Raw genomic sequence first — 14377 nt, 5'->3', positions numbered from 1 at the left:
GGAGAGCGCAAGAGAGGGGAGAGAGAGGGGGGGAGAGAGAGGGGGGGAGAGAGAGAGCAATAGAGAGGGGATAGAGAGAGAGCAAAAGAGGGGGGATAGAGAGAGCAAAAGAGGGGGATAGAGAGAGCAAAAGGGAGGGGGGAGGGAGAGCAAAAGAAAGGAGAGAGAGAGCAAAAAGGGGGAGAGAGAGAGCAAAAGAGAGGGAGAGAGACAGCAAAAGGGAGGGGGGAGAAAGCGGAAAGAGAGAGCAAAAGAGAGGGAGGAGAGCGCAAAAGAGAGGGGGGAAAGAGAGGGGGGAGAGGAGGGGAGAGAGAGAGAGGAAAAGAGAGGGGGAGAGAGAGAGCAAAAGAGAGGGGAGAGAAAGAGCAAAAGAGAGGGGGAGAGAGACAGCAAAAAAAGGGGAGAAAGAGAGCAAAAGAAAGGGAAGAGAGAGAGAGCAAAAGATGGGGGATAGAGAGAGCAAGAGAGGGGGAGAGAGAGAGCAAAAGAGAGGGGAGAGAGAGCACAAAAGAGAGGGGGGAAAGAGAGAGGGGGAGAGAGCAAAAGAGAGGGGGAAAGAGAGAGCATAAGAGAGGGGGAGAGAGAGAGAGCAAAAGAGAGGGGGAGAGAGACAGCAAAAAAAGGGGGAAAAGAGAGCAAAAGAAAGGGGAGAGAGAGCAAAAGATGGGGGATAGAGAGAGCAAAAGAGGGGGGAAAGAGAGGGGGAGAGAGAGAGCATAAGAGAGGGGGGAGAGAGAGCAAAAGAGAGGGGAAAGAGAAAGAGCAAAAGAGAGGGGGAGAGAGACGGCAAAAGAGAGTGGAGAAAGAGAGCAAAAGAAAGGGGAGAAACAGAGAGCAAAAGAGGGGGGAGAGAGAGAGCAAAAGAGGGGAGAGAGAGAGCAAAAGAGGGGGGAAAGAAAGAGCAAAATAGGGGGGATAGAGAGACAGCTAAAGAGAGGGAGAGAGAGAGAAAAATAAAGGGGGGAGAGAGAAAGCAAAAGAGGGGGGATAGAGAGAGCAAAAGAGAGGGGGAGAGAGAGCAAAAGATAGGGGGAGAGAGACAGCAAAAGAGAGGGGGGAGAGAGCAAAAGAAAGAGGGGGAGAGAGCAAAAGAGGGGGGATAAAGAGAGCAAAAGAGAGGGAGAGAGACAGCAAAAGAGAGGGGGAGAGAGAGCAAAAGAGAGGGGGAGGGAGAGAGACAGCAAAAGAGAGGGGGAGAGAGAGAGAGAGAAAAGAAGAGGGAGGAGAGCGCAAAAGAGAGGGAGGAAAAGAGAGGGGGGAGAAAGAGCAAAATAGAGAGGGGGAGAGAGAGCAAAAGAGAGGGGGCAGAGAGAGCAAAAGAGAGGGGGGATGCAGAGAGAGCAAAAGAGAGGGGGGATAGAGAGAGAGCAAGGGGTGGAACCACTGATCTGCAAAAAATGGCCCGTGTACATACATACACATATAAACACATATATACACATATATACATATGAATATATATACTTCGGAGGCCTTTCCACTCAAATATCTAAAAAAAAAAAAAAAAGGAAAATATTTTTTTATTGAATATTAATATGAATTATAGTTTTTACTTTAAATATTTTACATTCTAATGTTCTTCATATTTCTAAATATTTATTTCTTTATATCTATACCTGTACATATTCATATAGATATATAGGTATAGATATATATTTTACAAAAATTCAGATATATATAAAAATAAATACTTATAAATAAAAAGAACATTTTATCCTAAGTGAAGAACATAGGAATGTAAAATATTTATTACTAACTTCGGGTTTGCACTATCGGTCTAATATTGTGTCGAATTAGTGTGTGAGCGCTAGGTGTTAGTTTTGTTTTTTTAAGTTGCGCTCTTCATTAAAGTCTATTGGGAGAATAATTTAATGCAGTCTTGATGCAAACAATATACTTTCAACTTGTAATGCGTTAAAAGTTTACTTCTGACAGTTTTTGCACATGATTGAAGCGCTAAATAGCGCGCCACTTGTAATCTGGCCTGCTATGTGTTATCTTCTTTCAAAAGTGTACTCTGGCCAGTTTCTTTTAACTAATAAAATAAAAAGCCCATTGAGACATTATTACTACTATTAATTGTATTTGCATTTGTTTGTTTACCATTGATTGATTTATTGCCCTTCGACACAAGCTAAAATCGTATCCTTTTTGTGAACCACTGAGGAAGAAGATATAAAAAATACCTGTAAACTAGTTAAAAGTTATAGAAGTATTGTACCTAGCGGTCTCCTTCCAAACGGCATCTTCACCATCCTTAACGCATATCTCATCCAGCTCTGTAAACAGTTCATGCGGTACGTGTTCCTCATCATCCTCTGTGCCGAGGATAAATTGCACTCGTTGGGAAGGTGTATCTAACAGAGTAGAGGAGGAAACTTCATAAGAAAAAAATGTTTTATCAATATATATACATTTTATTTCAGCAACATTACTGTGGTATTTAAAAGTGAAGTGGTACAATTGAACGCCATACAAATGTTTGTAATATGTATCTGTTTGTAAAACTGCTCCTGTTAAACGTTCTCACAGCTGGAGCTAAAGCATTTAGGGCCAGATTACAAGTGGAGCGTTACTTAACGCTCCCGTTTGAGAATTCACTGTGCTTGAAGTAAGCTTTTTGCATGCGTCGGGTTTTTGCTCTTGCGCTAATCCTGCACGCATAAAAGTCGAATTTAGGATATTGCACGTGATAATCTATTCCTCATAGAAGTCAATAGAGCAAAAAATGGAGGGAAAAACACCCTACTCCCGAGCATACTCGATCCCATATTCTCAAAGCGCTAACCCGACATGAAAATATGAATATTTTACATTCCAATGTTCTGCACATAGAAGAATATGTTCTATTTATTCATAAATACATATTTCTACATATATCTGATGGTATTTTGGTACAATATATATCTATATATATAATTGTATATAGGTATAGATATATATATATATATTTATATATATATATATATATATATATATGAATATCTATTTTAAACTACTTAGAACATATTCCCCTATGTTCAGAACATTGGAATGTAAAATATTTACAATAAAAACATAGTTAATAACCACACACTTGTAATAGCTGGTTATTTATCGTGTGCCCGTAAATGGGTGAATTTGCCCATTTGAAGGCGTGCAATTAATTAACGCTCCACTTGTAATTTAGCCCTAAGACAGCACAATAACTAAATTCCCTACTGACTACAAGCTAAATAATTTAATTAACCAAGCTAACCAGTGTTTTATTGATGTTTCTCTAACATGTGCTATATAATTATGCCCCAAATAAACTTACCATGAGCTAATGATTCGTCATGACCTTCTTCCTGTATCACTCCCTTCATCCTATCCCGCTTTCTGTGTTTCTGTCCATGGGTCCGATGGTGTCTGTGACTCTGTCTACCAAGTGGCATCCGAACACCCACATACAAGGTTCTGTGCCCTGCAATGCCAACAAAAATAAAAAAAAGGTTTAATGCAAACAATATCAGAATGAATCCCCTAACCTGGCACACATGTTCAATAAAGACCTGCTGTTCTAAAGGTCTCTGGGATTATAAGATTTTCTAAGAAATCTCAACAGCACTATTGTTACATTGAGACCAGTGTGTCTCGCAAAAGGGTGTTCCATGCTTTTAAGTATGTGAAGGCAATGGCCTCTAGTTATCAATGTCTGTCGGACCTGATCCGACAGTGTGGATCAGGTCCGACAGACATCGCTGAATACGGCGAGCAATATGCTCGCCGTATTCAGCATTGCACCAGCAGCTCACAAGAGCTGCTGGTGCAACGCCGCCCCCTGCAGACTCGCGGCCAATAGGCCGCAAGCAGGGAAGTGTCAATCAACCCGATCGTACTCGATCGGGTTGATTTCCGGCGATGTCTGTCCGCCTGCTCAGAGCAGGCGGACAGGTTATGGAGCAGCGGTCTTTGTGAAAACACGGGGAATCAAGCTCCATTTGGAGCTTCATACATATGTCCCAATGAATACACTACAAAAGGGCTCAAAAATGTAATTTAAGAATCATATGAAATTAATAAATTAAACATTGAAATAAAACTGCCCAGTAAAATGTGTTGTTAAAAAATCATAATAAAACTGTTCTGCAAACATCGTAATTTATGGAAGAAGTTCAATCCGATTGGCTGTTCCGATCAGCCAATAGAATACGAGCTCAATCTGATTGGCTGATCGGATCAGCCAATCGGATTGAACTTGAATCTGATTGGCTGATTCCATCAGCCAATCAGAATTTTTCTACCTTAATTCCGATTGGCTGATTGGCTGATCGGAATTCGAGGGACGCCATCTTGGATGACGTCCCTTAAAGGAACCGTCATTCGTGGGGAAGTCGTCGGCGAAGATGGATGTTCCGTGTCGGCGGGATGACCATGGATCCGGAAGAAAGAAGATTGAAGATGCCGCTTGATAGAAGACTTCAGCCGATCATGGACCTCTTCAGCTCCCGCTTGGATAAAGACTTCAGTCGGATCATGGACATCTTCAGCCCCCCGCTTGGGCTTGGATCAAGACATCGGAGGCTCTTCTGGATCGATTGGTGAACCCGGCGTGGTAAAGACAAGGTAGGGAGATCTTCAGGGGCTTAGTGTTAGGTTTATTTAAGGGGGGTTTGGGTTAGATTAGGGGTATGTGGGTGGTGGGTTGTAATGTTGGGGGGGTATTGTATGTTGTTTTTTTTACAGGCAAAAGAGCTGAATTCTTTGGGGCATGCCCCGCAAAGGGCCCTTTTCAGGGCTGGTAAGGTAAAAGAGCTTTTCTATTTTAATTTTAGAATAGGGTAGGGCATTTTTTTATTTTGGGGGTCTTTGTTATTTTATTAGGGGGCTTAGAGTATGTGTAATTAGTTTAAAATTGTTGTAATATTTTTCTAATGTTTGTAAATATTTTTTTATTTTTTGTAACTTAGTTCTTTTTTATTTTTTGTACTTTAGTTAGTTTATTTCATTGTATTTATTTGTAGGTATTGTATTTAATTAATTTATTGATAGCGTAGTGTTAGATTTAATTGTAGGTAATTGTAGGTAGTTTATTTAATTAATTTATTGATAGTGTAGTGTTAGGTTTAATTGTAACTTAGGTTAGGATTTATTTTACAGGTAATTTTGTAATTATTTTAACTAGGTAACTATTAAATAGTTATTAACTATTTAATAGCTATTGTACCTGGTTAAAATAATTACAAAGTTGCCTGTAAAATAAATATTAATCCTAAAATAGCTACAATATAATTATAATTTATATTGTAGCTATATTAGGGTTTATTTTACAGGTAAGTATTTAGCTTTAAATAGGAATAATTTATTTAATAAGAGTTAATTTATTTCGTTAGATTTAAATTATATTTAAGTTAGGGGGTGTTAGGGTTAGGGTTAGACTTAGCTTTATGGGTTAATACATTTATTATAGTAGCGGTGTGGTCCGGTCGGCAGATTAGGGGTTAATAATTATAGGTAGGTGGAGGTGACGTTGGGGGCAGCAGATTAGTGATTAATAAATATAATATAGGGGTCGGCTGTGTTAGGGGCAGCAGATTAGGGGTACATAGGTATAATGTAGGTTGCGGCGGTGTACGGAGCGGCAGATTAGGGGTTAAAAAAATATGCAGGGGTCAACGATAGCGGCGGCGGCAGATTAGGGGTTAATAAATATGTAGGTGTCGGCGGTATTAGGGGCAGAAGATTAGGGGTACATAGGCATAACGTAGGTTGCGGCGGTGTGCGGTCGGCAGATTAGGGGTTAAAAAAATTTAATAGAGTGGCGGCGATGTGGGGGGGGCCTCGGTTTAGGGGTACATAGGTAGTTTATGGGTGTTAGTGTACTTTAGAGCACAGTAGTTAAGAGCTTTATGAACCGGCGTTAGCCCAGAAAGCTCTTAACTACTGACTTTTTTCTGCGGCTGGAGTTTTGTCGTTAGATTTCTAACGCTCACTTCAGCCAAGACTCTAAATACCAGCGTTAGAAAGATCCCATTGAAAAGATAGGATACGCAATTGACGTAAGGGGATCTGCGGTATGGAAAGTGAGCGTTAGACCCTTTCCTGACTGACTCTAAATACCAGCGGTAGCCCAAAACCAGCGTTAGGAGCCTCTAACGCTGGTTTTGACGGCTAACGCCAAACTCTAAATCTAGCCATATGTAAACAGCATTTAATTGTATACCTCATTTAAAAATAAATAATGAAGACAATAATAACTGTAATTTTTATTTAACAATATGCTGTGTTAGAACATGCAATAGTGCAGTAAAGATGATTTTGTGTGTTTGTATAAACCAGAGAGATAATTTGAGAACAGTTTCATGGCTAATTACTGTTATGTTGTATTCATTTTTATTTTTTAATTAAGTTGTAGCAAATCAACATTAAAGACGGGAATGTTCAGTCATAACAACTACAATAATTATGAAAGCTATTGATGCTAAACATATTTTTGTTTATGAACATAAAAATATTGCAAGCAAATAAAAGGGAAGATACAGTGTCACAATATTTCTTAGCGAAAGCTTCCATAAAATAAGACACATCTTGCCTAAGCAGCATGAAACCTGAAAATCAAAACACCCAAGATAAACACGCCATAGCACATCAGAAGCTTCTAAAATCTGTTCTTACTTGAGCAAAAGTCTTAAAATGAAGCCTTTCAACTGTAATTCTTTTTTTATGAAAAAGTAATCAGCATACAACATATGAATGAATATTGGCTCTAATTTTATTAACAGGAGGTGCTCAAAAATAGAATATACAAAAAGGCATTAAAATCAGCGCTATGTGACAACGGTTATAGTGATAAGGAACAGTAATGTGGTGTTTAAAAATCTGTGGGCAATTGATAATGCATATAAAATATTTTCCGAATACAGGCGTACCTCAGAGATATTGTGGGTTCGGTACGAGACCACCAAAATAAATCGAATAATAAAGTGAGTCACACTAATATTTTTGTTTCCCAGTGCATATAAAAGTTATATTTACACTGTACTTTAGCCTAATAAGTGTGCAATAGGGTTGTCTAAAAAAAAACAATCTACATACCTTAATTAAAGTATACTTAATTGCTAAAAAATTAAAAAAGTTATAATCTTTTTGCTGGTCGGGTGTATATATATATATATATATATATATATATATATATATATATATATATATATATATATATATATATATATATATATATATATATATATATAGGCAAAAAATTGGTGTATGCGCACTCTCACCAACGTTCAACAACTACCAGGGTGCTATACGGTGTATGATAGAAAAGCAAAAAAAGAAGCACTCACTGGATTTTCATCAAAAAGTGACCAGAAATTTAATGTAGTTTGTGACGTTTCGGGACAACAACAGTCCCTTCCTCTGACAAATAAACACTGAACAAAAGCTGCCTTAAATAGGCTCCCAAATACACTCCCCTCAGGTTCAGCCTATCAGGCTGAATAATTACACACACCCATTAAGTGACCAATGAAAAAACATAATCCAAATTGTGCATGTGACTGTTATAACGTTATTGGAAAAAAACTTTAAAAACACATTCCCTTTGGATCCCAATGCTATTAGTCATGCCCTCTAGTGAAAATAAACATCATATGTAATTATCAATCGTCTAAATAAATGCAAAAGATCATAAAATCATCTATTATTAAACATCCAATCAAACATTGGATTACAAAAACTCAACTTGTAATAGATTCCAATTCGTCATTCCTCTAGCTCCTGATCCGCCCCTTGTTGCCAGGGACGCAATCAGCTGTAAGACTATAGCCATCAACTAAAGTTACAGATCAGCCCCTGATTACTAGGCACACAGACTACGGTCTAATTCTAACCCTCAAACCAAATGCGCATCATCACACACAATAGCGCATCTACTGCTAAATTCCTTATTGTCTGCATCTTTCTAGATACTCTGTGCCCGATCGCCTAGTGAAAAACTAACAAGCATGTAAACATAAAATCGTCCAATGGCAAGATGCCATGTAAAAATGGGCGTATGTAAAGGAGCGTGTATGCCTCAGTAGTAGATATGCTAATGTCTAATGCATCATCTACCAGTAAGCCAATAGCAAGGAGCCACGATAGAAAATAGGCGTATACATAGAGGCTTGCCTTTCTCAAACGTAAATACACTGACATCCGATACATCGCAACCACAAGCGAAAACCCAAAATGAATGGAAACAAAAAAATCACAACAACACAAAATGCACCAATGCATAAGCCAACACAAGCACACCGCTCCAATCCCTCTGTGTACCGGCGACAGCATCATACACAGCGCAATCGCAATGTCCAAATTGTCAAGATGCACATAAAGCAAAGATCAGCCACATCCAGTGCAACACACCCCCGGGTGCACACAACTAAACTTATAGCTATGATTTACCTCTAGAACACCTATTTAATGTCCCGCATATTTAATATGTTTTCTCAAATATTGCCATCTATAAATCAGTGAAACAAATCAAGCCAATCACTAAAAGACTAGCCCTACTAGGGCGTGTTTATTAACTCATAGTGCCTAAAAAGTGAGTCTATTGCTCAAATCCTAACGAGAACTATTGTCACTTAAAGATTATACAATCCCTGTCTAGGAAAAAAGGGGACTGAAAAAATTGCAAAAATTTATTTAAAGGATATTAACACATCTGTCTAAATGTTTGAACCTAAAAATTATCACCAAAGAGTGCATAAACCTAAAAAATACGTGAATCTAAAAAATAAGTGAATCTAGAAGATAAAAACATATATCCCCACATGTCAACCACACCATGTCTTTGCCCCAATCTCGGGCATCCAACTGTACCCCCAAAGGGAAACAAGGGGGGGGGGAAAGAAAGACAAAAAGGGGCTACATCATGTAGGGCATGACAAAACTGCAGAAGGATCCAATAGGAATCGTGTAATCACTCCATTGGAGTGATACACCACACGGACAGTACAATTAAAATAAAACAGTTAAAAACAAAAATTTGCACATGGAGAACTGACAAAGAACAAATATTACCTATTGAAAAAATATCAATATAATCTAATAAAAAAAAAGGACAATTATTCTAGAAAAAGCAAATATGCTACAGCGGATTATCATGGACTCTCACCAAAGCATGGAATCACATGGGGATTCCTAAATAATCAAAAATAAAAGATAAAAATAAATGAAAAATAGATAAAAAAGGCCAAAAAAGTATAAAAATAAGTCAAAAATAGAATCTATAGAAAAAATCAAAAAAATCAAAAAAATAATAATAATAATAAATAAATCATAATAATGATGACCAAAAACTGAAAATATATGCATAGAATCAAAAAACAGGCCAAAATTTATAACAATGGATCAGAAATAGAATCCAAAACAATTAAAAATCAAAAAAATTGAAAAAATTTTGAAAAAAATCTGCTGATGATGGACTCATGGACTCTCATATACGTAACAGTGGGATATCATGGACTCTCTCAGAGGCATAGAATCTCTTATGGATTCCTAAAGAATCAAAAAGACCAAAAAAGTCAAAATCAAAGATCACAGAAAACATTGCCATCCAGTGTGGGTATTGAGTCCTCTAGGGTGTATAGTCCCCAATTCATAGATCCATCTTGATTCCTTGCGTAGTAGGAGATTACCCCTATTGCCCCCTCTCCTAGGGACTGGTACATGGTCAATGAGTCTAAATCTCAAGTCGTTGACTGAATGCCCCGCCTCCAAAAAGTGTCTCGCCACCGGTTGGTCCGCCTTTCCATTTCGTATTGCCAGTCTGATACCAGATCTATGATTGGCCATCCTGGTTTTGGCATCATCTGTCGTCTTACCAACATAAAACTTGCCACACGGGCAGTTTAATAAATACACGACATATTTCGTGGTGCAAGTCAGGAAATATCTGATGTTATAGATTTTGTTCCAATGGAGTGATTACACGATTCCTATTGGATCCTTCTGCAGTTTTGTCATGCCCTACATGATGTAGCCCCTTTTTGTCTTTCTTTCCCCCCCCCCCCCCTTGTTTCCCTTTGGGGGTACAGTTGGATGCCCGAGATTGGGGCAAAGACATGGTGTGGTTGACATGTGGGGATATATGTTTTTATCTTCTAGATTCACTTATTTTTTAGATTCACGTATTTTTTAGGTTTATGCACTCTTTGGTGATAATTTTTAGGTTCAAACATTTAAACAGATGTGTTAATATCCTTTAAATAAATTTTTGCAATTTTTTCAGTCCCCTTTTTTCCTAGACAGGGATTGTATAATCTTTAAGTGACAATAGTTCTCGTTAGGATTTGAGCAATAGACTCACTTTTTAGGCACTATGAGTTAATAAACACGCCCTAGTAGGGCTAGTCTTTTAGTGATTGGCTTGATTTGTTTCACTGATTTATAGATGGCAATATTTGAGAAAACATATTAAATATGCGGGACATTAAATAGGTGTTCTAGAGGTAAATCATAGCTATAAGTTTAGTTGTGTGCACCCGGGGGTGTGTTGCACTGGATGTGGCTGATCTTTGCTTTATGTGCATCTTGACAATTTGGACATTGCGATTGCGCTGTGTATGATGCTGTCGCCGGTACACAGAGGGATTGGAGCGGTGTGCTTGTGTTGGCTTATGCATTGGTGCATTTTGTGTTGTTGTGATTTTTTTGTTTCCATTCATTTTGGGTTTTCGCTTGTGGTTGCGATGTATCGGATGTCAGTGTATTTACGTTTGAGAAAGGCAAGCCTCTATGTATACGCCTATTTTCTATCGTGGCTCCTTGCTATTGGCTTACTGGTAGATGATGCATTAGACATTAGCATATCTACTACTGAGGCATACACGCTCCTTTACATTCGCCCATTTTTACATGGCATCTTGCCATTGGACGATTTTATGTTTACATGCTTGTTAGTTTTTCACTAGGCGATCGGGCACAGAGTATCTAGAAAGATGCAGACAATAAGGAATTTAGCAGTAGATGCGCTATTGTGTGTGATGATGCGCATTTGGTTTGAGGGTTAGAATTAGACCGTAGTCTGTGTGCCTAGTAATCAGGGGCTGATCTGTAACTTTAGTTGATGGCTATAGTCTTACAGCTGATTGCGTCCCTGGCAACAAGGGGCGGATCAGGAGCTAGAGGAATGACGAATTGGAATCTATTACAAGTTGAGTTTTTGTAATCCAATGTTTGATTGGATGTTTAATAATAGATGATTTTATGATCTTTTGCATTTATTTAGACGATTGATAATTACATATGATGTTTATTTTCACTAGAGGGCATGACTAATAGCATTGGAATCCAAAGGGAATGTGTTTTTAAAGTTTTTTTCCAATAACGTTATAACAGTCACATGCACAATTTGGATTATGTTTTTTCATTGGTCACTTAATGGGTGTGTGTAATTATTCAGCCTGATAGGCTGAACCTGAGGGGAGTGTATTTGGGAGCCTATTTAAGGCAGCTTTTGTTCAGTGTTTATTTGTCAGAGGAAGGGACTGTTGTTGTCCCGAAACGTCACAAACTACATTAAATTTCTGGTCACTTTTTGATGAAAATCCAGTGAGTGCTTCTTTTTTTGCTTTTATATATATATATATATATATATATATATATATATATATATAAACGTGTCTATATATGTGTATTTTGTGTATTTATGTGTTTATATGTGTATATATGTTGGGAAAATGGTGCAAATAGACTTGCTTGACAAAGGGCTGCCACAAACCTTCAATTTGTAAAAAGAGCAATATCTGCGAAGCGCAATAAAGCAAAGCGCAATAAAACGAGGTATGCCTGTATATTATTGATAAAAATGCTTTATTTTCAAGTTTATTAACCTCTAAATATCAAAGAAAGTATTTGGTTTTTCAAACTCCATTGGGTGTGTGGAACAATACTGCAATGTATGAGTAGGAAATAAAAAAGGGGAAGGATGGAGACTAGTAAAAGCAGAAAAAGTAGCAGGGACAAAGAAGCGAACAATTAAGGGATTAGGTTAAAAGAATAACACCCAGTATTACTTGGCATTTTGGTGCATTCTAACATTAGATTAGAACACACCCTTAAAACATGTCCATTGGAACATCTAGGAAAGTCATTCATGCAGAACCTACATACTGTAGTTTAAATAGTGAATGTAGTTACTCTATTGGTATTCAGTGGTTATTATATATTTAAAAAACTACTAAGGTATGGCTGAGCAATGCACACTAACTACACTACACAATGATGATATTGTATTTTCACTAGGATAGTCAGTGCATTACAGTAGCTGAGGATTTCAATATAATATTTTAAAGTCATAAATAAAAAAATAATTATGATGAAAACAGCTACCACTGTGGGGAAATTATACAGGACAAATTATTTAAGGTTTTCATTATAAAGTTAAGGGCAAATGCATGCCCAGTATCTAACAGTGAGACAAGATAGTTTGTTCCTTAATGACTGCAAAACAACTCGAGGCTAGAAAGCTGTCCAACACCTTGATCTTCATCAGCCAAGCTTCAAGGGTGAAAAGTAACATAGTAACATAGTAGATGAGGTTGAAAAAAAGTCCATCTAGTTAAACCTATACAAATCTCAATATATTTTCAAAAAAGCTCCAGTTGATCTTAACTTAATCCCATTAAAAGGTAACCAATTTAACACAAGCAATCATATCCCTGAATTCTGTTTCTAGACAGAAATGTATCTAAACCATGTTTAAATGTAGCTAAGGTATTGGCATTTACTACCTCCTTAGGTAATGAGTTCAACAAGTTTTTTTTTTTGGTTGCACTGCTATGCCCCTTATTTTTTTTGTTCCAGAAGACATCGGAAGAAGAGGATGCTCCGGGCCGGATGTCTTGGAGATGGAGCTGCTTTGGTTGTGTGGGTGGTGGGTTTTACTGTTGGGGGGGGGGGTTGTTTGTATTTTTATTTACAGGTAAAAGAGCTGATTTCTTTGGGGCAATGCCCTGCAAAAGGCCCTTTTAAAGGCCATTGGTAGTTTATTGTAGGCTAGGGTTTTTTTATTTTGGGAGGGGCTTTTTTATTTTCATAGGGCTATTAGATTAGGTATAATTAGTTTAAATATTTGATAATTTATTTTTATTTTGTGTAATTTAGTGTTTTTTTTTTGTAACTTAGTGTTTTTATTTTGTGAAACTTAGTTGTTTGTAACTTAGTAATTCTTTATTGTAGATTTAAATAACTTGAGTAGGGTTAGGTTTTTAAATATATAATATAGTTAATTTAATTTGTAGTTTAATGTAATTTTAGTATAATAGTCAGGGTAGGTTAATTAATAGTTTTTTTATAGTTTAATGTAATTTAATGTAATTTTAGTATAATAGTTAGTGTAGGTTAATTCATAGTTTAATATAGTTTAATTTAATTCTAAAGGTAAGTTTAAATTTATTATAAGATAGCGATGAGTTAATATTTAATGTAAAGTTAGCGGGTTGTTAGGTTTAGGGGTTAATAGCTGAATTTAGTTTATGGTGATGTGGGGGGCTGGCGGTTTAGGGGTTAATAGGTTTAGTAAGTGGTAGTGATGTGGGAGGCCAGAGGTTTAATGGTTAATACATTTAGTTAGTTGTGGCGGGGTCCGGAAGCGACGGAATAGGGGTTAATAACATTATGTAGGTTGCGGTGGGGTCTGGGACTGGCGGTATAGGGGTTAATAACATTATGTAGGTTGCAGTGGGGTCCGGGAGCGGCGGTATAGGGGTTAATAACATTATGTAGGTGGCGGTGATTAGGGGAGTTTAGACTCGGGGGTTATGTTAGGGTGTTAGGTGTAAACGTTACTTTTATTCTAGCATATAAATCAATTGGATATCTGGCGACAGCAAAAATAAGATTTCGCTGCTTTCAGACTCCCATTGATTCCTATGGCTACCGCGGCCTCCAGGGTTGCGGATTGAAAACCAGGTACGCTGGTCCGGAATAGTGGCGAGCATACCTGTTAGCAGTTTGATAACTTGCAAAAGTAGTCAGATAGTGCCGAATTTGTATTCGGAACATCTGTAATGACGTAAGCATCGATCTGTGTCGGACTGAGACCGGCGGATCGTATGTTACGTCACAGATTTTGCCAGTCTGTAGGCTTTGATAAATAAGGCAAATCAGGCTCGCCACAATTACGCTGCGGAATTCCAGCGTATTTGCGGATGAAGGCTTGATAAATATCCCTCTAAGATGATGTTGTAGATAGTCCTTAAGTGGTATCACTCCAATCCAGCACGGTGTGTAAGTATACACATACTAATAATGTGCATATGTTTTTGGTGCACTGGCAAGTCACATAGTCTGTACGAAGATAGACCACAATAACACCAGAGGAGGCCTTGAGTTGACAAAAACACCAGGAGAGCCTTGAACTGAC

General features: G+C 37.7%; 1 protein-coding gene across 1 annotated transcript in view; it reads right to left on the bottom strand.

Annotated features, from left to right (window-relative positions):
* LOC128654350 (electroneutral sodium bicarbonate exchanger 1-like) overlaps positions 1 to 3431 on the bottom strand; it is a 150036-nt gene extending 146605 nt beyond the window's left edge. Inside the window, exons 1-2 of the mRNA XM_053708231.1 lie at positions 3299 to 3431; positions 2222 to 2357 (exon numbers count right to left, since the gene is read on the bottom strand). Of these exons, the coding sequence (XP_053564206.1) occupies positions 2222 to 2357; positions 3299 to 3416 (254 nt within the window). The 5' untranslated portion in view covers positions 3417 to 3431. The remainder of the gene's footprint in view (positions 1 to 2221; positions 2358 to 3298) is intronic.
* Between the last annotated feature and the right edge of the window lie 10946 nt (positions 3432 to 14377).

The sequence above is a fragment of the Bombina bombina genome, chromosome 3, assembly GCF_027579735.1.
Source record: "Bombina bombina isolate aBomBom1 chromosome 3, aBomBom1.pri, whole genome shotgun sequence".
Taxonomy (NCBI): domain Eukaryota; kingdom Metazoa; phylum Chordata; class Amphibia; order Anura; family Bombinatoridae; genus Bombina; species Bombina bombina.
Note: the sequence above shows the minus strand (reverse complement) of the source record. Positions and strands in the feature narration are given on the sequence as shown.